At 36.7% G+C, this 8311-nt stretch overlaps 1 protein-coding gene across 1 annotated transcript; it reads right to left on the reverse strand.

The window, feature by feature from the left end:
- Positions 1–6703: 6703 nt before the first annotated feature.
- LOC127122148 (secreted RxLR effector protein 161-like) lies at positions 6704–7950 on the reverse strand. The gene is made up of 2 exons (XM_051052533.1): positions 7509–7950; positions 6704–6825 (listed from the first exon to the last, which is right to left on the reverse strand). The coding sequence occupies exons 1-2, from the start codon at positions 7948–7950 to the stop codon at positions 6704–6706; spliced, it is 564 nt and encodes a 187-aa protein (XP_050908490.1).
- Positions 7951–8311: the final 361 nt, after the last annotated feature.

Raw genomic sequence — 8311 nt, forward strand, 5'->3', positions numbered from 1 at the left:
GCTCCAATTGATGAATGAGTGAAAGACTTTAGCTCAATTGCCTTGAATCTTGCTCCAATTTCCAAATGCCATTGATGAAGCTCTATGTAACAGCTCTTGAATTTGCTCGAAAATGGATATATCTTGCTTGCAGAAGGTTCAACAATGATTGTAGATGATGAAACAATGAAGAACATCACAAGTTTCTTTGGAAAATTTGCAGAAAAATGAAGATGAAAAAATTGAGAGAGTTTGGGATTTTGGATTCTAGATCTGAGATGAATGAATGCTAATGATGGATTCAGTTAGGATTAACTATTTATATGTGTTGTTAATCACTTTGTTAATCTCAATTAGCTGAAATGGAAGTGAATTAGTGAAAATGCATTTTCATGTGTAATTGGCCAAAATGACCTTGCATGCATGAGAATTTTGCTACAGTGCACGAAATTCAGCTCAAGCATATCCCAAATGTTGATTTAAGACCAAATGTGAAGCTTGAAAGTGTGGCAAATGCATATTTTGAAAGTGACTTTTTTTCCCTCCCTTTTTCAAATTGGTTCACTTGAAAAATGGACTTTTTATGTGATGATTTTTGATGAAATGTGATGAGTGATTATGATAAAGCATTTCAAATGGAGTTTGTTCAAAAAAGAATCACATGAATTGGCCAAATGGATCAAAAGTTATGCCTCCTTGAAGTTCAAAAATTCTTGACAATGATTTGATCATAACTTACCAACCACACATGAGAAATTCATGTTCTTGGACTTTTTGGAAAGATGAGAGCAAGATATTCAACTTTCATGTTGGAAAAAATTCCATTTGAAGCTTGTATGATGATGTAAATTTGAGGAGAAGACCTTTCCATTTTTGGCAGTTTGAAATTACAGGTCACTTACTATTTTTGGAAACTTTTCATCTGACCTCAAATTCTTCAATCTTGATCTTTGAAATGTCAAATGAGACTTGTATGGACATGAATGAAGCCTTTCAAACCATCTCCCACCTTCAAATCCCTGAATTCAGGCACAGTTGACCACAGTTGACTTTCTAGGGTTTCAGATGCAATTCAGCTTGACTGTTGAGCTTTGATCATCCAATCTTTGGCCAAACCACTTCAAAATGATCCCTAGGTCATGTGAACTTGTTGAACCAACCCTAGGGCCTTGCTTCAATGGGAAATGCACTTGCTTGCTTGCTTGCTTGACTGATCCTCCTAACCAATCTTGACTTAATGACTTGTACTCGGGCAAATGAACAATGCAATGCTATGCAGTGGATTATGTAATGTTAATAACCTAAAATGAAAATGAATGTACAAAATGGGAGGTGCAAATTTGAGGTGTTACACTAGGATACTCAACTAACAGCAGAGCCTACAGAGTATTCAACTCCAGGACCAATGTCCTGATGGAATCCATAAATGTTATTGTGGATGATAAAGAGGAAGGAGTCGATGTCGTAGAGGATGTTGGAACATTCCTTGATACTTCAACAGACATACCAGTCAAGACTTTAGAAGTACAGGAGACTCCTCCTGAATGTGAGGTAGATGCATCCACCAAAGTGCCGTCTATCAGAATTCAGAAAGACCACCCTAAGGATCTTATCATAGGGGATCCCAATAGAGGTGTGACTACCAGATCAAGGGAAATTAGCTCAAATTCCTGTTTTGTATCCAAGGTTGAACCAAAAAATGTGAAAGAAGCCCTGACTGATGAATATTGGATCAATGCCATGCAAGATGAACTGGAGCAGCTTAAAAGGAATGAAGTATGGGAGCTAGTTCCACGACCTGAAGGGACGAACATCATTGGTACCAAGTGGATTTACAAAAACAAATCTGATGAGAAGGGAGTAATCACTAGGAATAAAGCAAGACTAGTGGCTCAAGGATATACTCAAGTTGAAGGGGTTGATTTTGATGAGACGTTTGCACCTGTTGCTAGACTTGAGTCAATCAGATTACTGTTAGGTGTGGCCTGCATTATGAAGTTCAAACTGTTCCAAATGGATGTGAAGAGTGCCTTTCTAAATGGCTACTTGAATGAAGAGGTCTATGTGGAACAACCTAAAGGGTTCTGTGATCCTAACCAACCTAAACATGTGTACAAGTTGAGGAAAGCCTTGTATGGGTTGAAGCAAGCACCTAGAGCTTGGTATGAAAGGTTGAATGAATTTTTGACCTCTCATGGATACAGAAAAGGTGGGATAGATAAGACCTTGTTTGTGAAGGATGAAGATGGCAAAATCATGATTGCCCAAATTTATGTGGATGATATTGTTTTTGGTGGAATGTTAGAGCAAATGGTGAAACATTTTGTTCACCAGATGCAATCTGAGTTTGAAATGAGTCTGGTTGGGGAACTGACTTATTTTCTTGGAATGCAAGTCAACCAAATGGAGGATTCTATGTTTCTCTCCTAAAGCAAGTATGCCAAAAACATAGTTAAGAAGTTTGGTATGGATAATGCTAGGCACAAGAGAACTCCTGCACCTACTCATTTAAAGTTAACCAAAGACGATGGAGGTCCTAGTGTTGATCAATGCTTGTATAGAAGCATGATAGGTAGTCTACTATATCTAACTGCAAGTAGACCTGATATTTCCTATGCAGTTGGAGTGTGTGCTAGATACCAAGCAGAACCCAAAGTGAGCCACTTAAATCAAGTCAAGAGGATTCTCAAATATGTCAATGGGACTTGTGACTATGGTATGCTATACTCTCATGGCTCAGAGCCTGTCCTATCTGGGTATTGTGATGCTGATTGGGCTGGGAGTGCTGATAACAGAAAAAGCACCTCAGGAGGATGTTTCTTCTTGGGAAACAATCTCATATCATGGTTCAGCAAGAAACAGAACTGTGTATCTCTGTCCACTGCAGAGGCTGAATACATAGCAGCTGGAAGCAGTTGTTCCCAACTGGTGTGGATGAAACAGATGCTTACTGAGTACAATGTCTCTCAAAATGTCATGACCTTGTACTGTGACAATCTCAGTGCCATCAATATTTCCAAGAACCCCATCCAACACAGCAGGACCAAACACATTGACATTAGACATCACTTCATCAGAGATCTGGTGGAAGACAAAGTGATTACCTTGGAACATGTAGCCACTGAACTACAACTTGCTGACATTTTCACCAAGGCTCTGGATGCTACTCAGTTTGAAAATTTAAGGGGCAAACTGGGAATATGCCTCTCCGAGGATTTATAGCAACCAATGATGTTTGGGATGTATTGTTTAATATCTCAACCTATTAAACAATTGAAAGTGTGCTATGACTGGACAACAGATCACAGCTATGTTACTCGCTGCAAGTATGGTAACAAGATGTTAAGGGGATATTCGAACATGAGACATCCTATGTGTCTGCTGGACTTCAAGAAAGTGTTCAGGCAGGAGTGGTTCAAGACGTCAGACTCAACGTCATGGGATCTGATATTGGTGTACCTGCTGTAAAGCAAGAGTGTGTGACTACTTGATCAAAGCTGTGAAGCAAGATTAAGTGGGTGATGTCTTGATCAAAGCTATAAAGCAAGATCAAGAGTGTATTTCTGTCATTTCTGTAATTCTGTCATTTGTGTGTAATTCTGTTTATTTTGGTCTGTAATTTAAAGTTTTGCTTTGGCAACATTTTTGACAAAAAGGGGGAGTAACACCTGTGATGCCCCAGGACAACAGATTGTTTTGCTAAACAGATATTCAAGATAGATATTCAAGATCCTCTAATCCAGAGGTTGTGCTGCAGCTGATGTTCCACTTCCATGAGTGTGAGTGTGTTTATGTGTGCTGCTATTAGAAGTTTTTATTTAACTTCTGTTTGTGTGTTGATATGTGAAGTTTTTATTTAACTTCTATGTGTGTGAGTGTGCTGCTACTCTGAGTGTATTAGCTAGGTAAATTTCCCTGCTAGATGAGTGTTTTCTGCTGCTGTGTACTCTGTTGTGAGGACAAAGTGTTTTAGCCAAAAATTTGCCAATGGGGGAGTTTGTAGATGTTTGATTGGCTGCAGTTTATAGTAAAACACTAGCTGGATTCTAATGTCTTGACTGATGTCATGACATGCTGTGGAGATGTTTGTTTGACTGCATTGTGTGTTAGATCATCTAACTATACTCTGATGTCTTGACTGATGTCATGACATACTTGAGTAGTATGCTGCAGGTTTAGCTAATACAGGACTTACTGAATGTCAAACTAGATGTTATGACATTCATCCCTGTCAGCAGATACTGAGGAATAGAACAGTTGGTGTTCTTCTATAACTCAGTATTTATGTTCAGTCTGTTTATCAAGGGAATAACAGACCTGGCACAAGGCCTACTGTCTGAATGTCAAACTGGATGTTATGACATTCATCATTGACATCATATACTGAATAATAGGCAGGTTGGTTTTCTGCTACACTTCAGTATGTATCTCAGTCTGTTCTTCAGGAGAACTACAGACCATGGCATAAGGCCTTATGTGTATATGTCAAATTGGATATTGTGACATTTATTAATGTAAGTTGATACTGAAGTATGGACGGTTTGGTCCTATACAGTACAGCATTTTGTACAGTCTGTTTTCAGGAAAAACAGACTTAGCATATGGTCTATGATGTGGAAGTCAAACTGAATGTTGTGACATTCATTCCTGACAGCATATGCTAAATTGTAGGTTGTTTAGTTTTTCTGTTTCAACATTTTTCTCAGGCTATTCTTCAGGAATTCAACAGCTGAGCTAAAATCTAGGAAACTAACAACTAAGCTACAATTAATGAACCTAACAAATAGCCTATTTGTTAGTACCCTAAGATGTGGAAATTAGGTTAACATGCTTGACCTTAATTTCAGGAAATACAAGTACAAGGCCCAAGTGCTGCAATATAAAAGGATGGCTATCCTTCATTCAGAATTTGGGGATTTTAGGCGTGAAGATTTTAGTTGTCCATCATACTTCACTGCTGTATTTTTGTGAGTCTTATATTAGGTGTATCTTGTTAGCCAAGCTATTATCATTTAGATGATTGCATTGGTTTAGGGTGTTCATTGAGTTGTAAGTGTTGTGTCACTCTAAGCTTTTAAGCATGAGTGATGTGTATCTTGATTAAAGCTGTTAAGCACAATCAAGAGTTGTTTGAAGTGTGACTTCATAATTATCTTTAATCTTAATTAAAGGTTGTAATCACTTAGGTGGTTGAGGGGGAGTGAGTAGGAACTCTGATCTTAGTGTAAGATTGAAATTGCATTGGGTAGGTATTAAGTGATAGGGTTAAACAGTTGGTTTAAGGTCTGAACTAATACTACTAATAGTGGATTTCCTCCCTGGCTTGGTAGCCCCCAGACGTAGGTCATGTTGGACCGAACTGGGTAAACAATTCCTTGTGATTATTTACTGCACTTACTTTTTAAGTTCTGCATAATTCTTGTATGCGCAGAATTGGATGTCATAACATCCCGTGTGACATCGAAAGTCTGTTAACTAGAATTTCAAGAACTTTCCGTTCTTCAAAGCACTCACTCGATCGAATCCAAATTGCACAGTCTTGTTCAAAACCTTCAAATCCTAAATTAATCTTGAAGGAAAACCCCGCCTTTATTTTCTTATTTGAAACCCTCAAAGATCTCAACCCAATTTACAATTCAATCAACCTAAATTGGACGTTATCAACCGTAATTCTAGATGGCACTCAAACAAATAATGATTATGTGTAGTTTGTTTGTGGGTATGCATAGAATGGGGTTGAAGATGATGAGAATACTTTGAAATATCGGTTTCTTGTAGGGTTTACTCTAGAACCTTTCTAGAAAGGATGCGTGTATGAAGTATTTATATGCATGCATGTTTGGAGGAAAAAGGAACTCAAAAGATTTGAAAAAGTTATAATTTTTTGGAAAATTATGTTACATGTGTCGACCTATGTAAGTCTTGTGTTGACCTGTTCGATGCATGTGTCGACCTGTATAGGTCATGCATCTACCTGTAAAGATCATGTGTTGACCTGTAGAGGCGACACATCAAACAGAGGCTACATGCTTTAAAACTGGAGTACATGAGCCGACCTAAAAATCGGAAGTGTCGACCTGTAGAGAAAATTTTCTTCTATGTGTCGACCTATAATGCGTATGTGTCGATACATAGTTGTTTTTCACATAATAATCAATTTTTGATGCATGAAACCTTTTGCAACTTATTTCCAAATGTTTTTATACTTCCTAATGCTAACATGCACATTGAGAATCAGAGGATATTGTCCAATATACATAAGCGCTAAAGTATCTTAGTTTTAACATCATACAAAATAAATCTAACGAAAAGTTTTACTCACATACTCCCCATTTTTTTATGATGGCAATACTTGAGATGATGTGTTTCGTGTCTTCATAAAGGCTCCCCGTGAATGTATGCATCCCAACTTCATCTTGCAGATGTTTCTCGCCCTTTGAAAACATCAAAAAGAGATAAAACAATCTATGAGAAGTATCTTATATCACACATATACCAATATAACACATAGAGGAGTTTGCAAAGATAAGATCATCAATAACACAACACTCACATAAAATGATGTACATATTGAAAAAAGAATTCATAAACATAAATAGAAGCATTTAAAGCAACAATACAACATGGTTGCCACAATTTATGCCAAATAACACATACAATAAACATGAAAGATGAAGGATACAATGCAATAAAAAACTCTTGAGTTTCTACAAAAGTGACATGATTACATGACATATACTTTTTTATGCTCCCGAAATGCTGCACACGCATGTGCTATAGCAAGGCGATATATAGATTTACCACCATTCAAACCAAAAACGTAGATGTTATCATAACAATAACACACTATAATAATTTTCCTAACATTATAACATGTTCAAACGTATTTCATATCGGAATAGATAACAAGTTTAAACACCAGGAACATATTTCAAGTATGAAACAAGAATAACATAAAGTTATTATAAGCATATAAATTGACATACATGAATAGAAAATTTTAGAAGTGAACATTCATGTACTATTTCATGCATCAAGGATATCAAGCATTTGGAACATAAACAACATGCAAAAGTAAAAACTTACTTTCAAAGAGGGAAAATGGAACAATATTACCTCGCTTATGAATTGATGAAGGATGCACTCATATGTGATTGAAGATCCAAGAAAATTTATAGCAAAAGTATATAAAGTCCATGCAATAAATCATATTTAGGCAAGATTTGAGATATCAAGTATCCCCAATTCCCTTTGAGTGTTGAAAAACCGTTCATTCGCAAGAGGTTTTATAAAGATATCTGCAAGTTGATTTTTGCTATCAACATGCTCAAATACGACGTATCCTTTTTCAACATGGTCACGTAGGAAATGGTGATGGATCTCAATATTCTTAGTGCGAGAGTGTAACACCGAATTTTTTGTTAGATTAATAGAACTAGTGTTGTCGCACATAATAGGAATACATTGTAGTTTAATATCAAAATCAAGTAGTTGTTGTTTAAGCCACAAAATTTGAGCACAACAACTACCGGCTGCTACGTATTCCACCTCAGAAGTTGACAAAGCAACAAAAACATGTTTCTTACTATGCCAACTTACTAAGGAATTTGTAAACATATGGAAAGTTCGACTAGTACTCTTCCTATCCGATTTGCAACCAGAAAAATCAGAATCGGTATAACTAGCCAAATTACAACTTCTTCCCTTGGAATACCAAAGCCCATACTTAGAGTTGCTATGAAGATATCTATTAATGCGTTTTACAGCTTTTAAATGTGATTCCTTAGGAGCCGATTGATAATAAGCACACATACATACACTAAACATAATGCCTGGCCTAGATGTAGTAAGATATAGAAGAGAACCAATCATACCTCTATACTTCTTGACATCAAAATCCTTACCATTTTCATTCTTTTCCAAGTTTCCATTTGTGGGCATTTGAGCGTCAATAGTTTTTCCATGTTCCATACCAAATCTCTTTAGTAATTCGTTGCAATATTTTGTTTGACATACGAATGCCCCTTCATTGAATTGCTTGATTTGAAGATCAAGGAGGTAGTTCAACTCCCTCGTGAGACTCATCTCAAACTTGCCCTACATAAGCTTAGAAAACTCATTGACAAGTTGCATGTTAGTGGAACCAAAAATGATATCATCGACATAAACTTGAACAAGAAGAGTATGCTTTCCTTGATGGTTAATGAAAAGTGTAGTATCTAACTTTCCCCTAGAGTATCCTTGATCGATTAAAAACTTACTAAGTCGCTCATACTAATCCCTATGTGCTTGTTTGAGACCATACAAAGCTCGTTTTAGTTTCTAAACATGA

Source organism: Lathyrus oleraceus, chromosome 2 (genome assembly GCF_024323335.1).
Source record: "Lathyrus oleraceus cultivar Zhongwan6 chromosome 2, CAAS_Psat_ZW6_1.0, whole genome shotgun sequence".
Classification (NCBI taxonomy): Eukaryota; Viridiplantae; Streptophyta; class Magnoliopsida; order Fabales; family Fabaceae; genus Lathyrus; species Lathyrus oleraceus.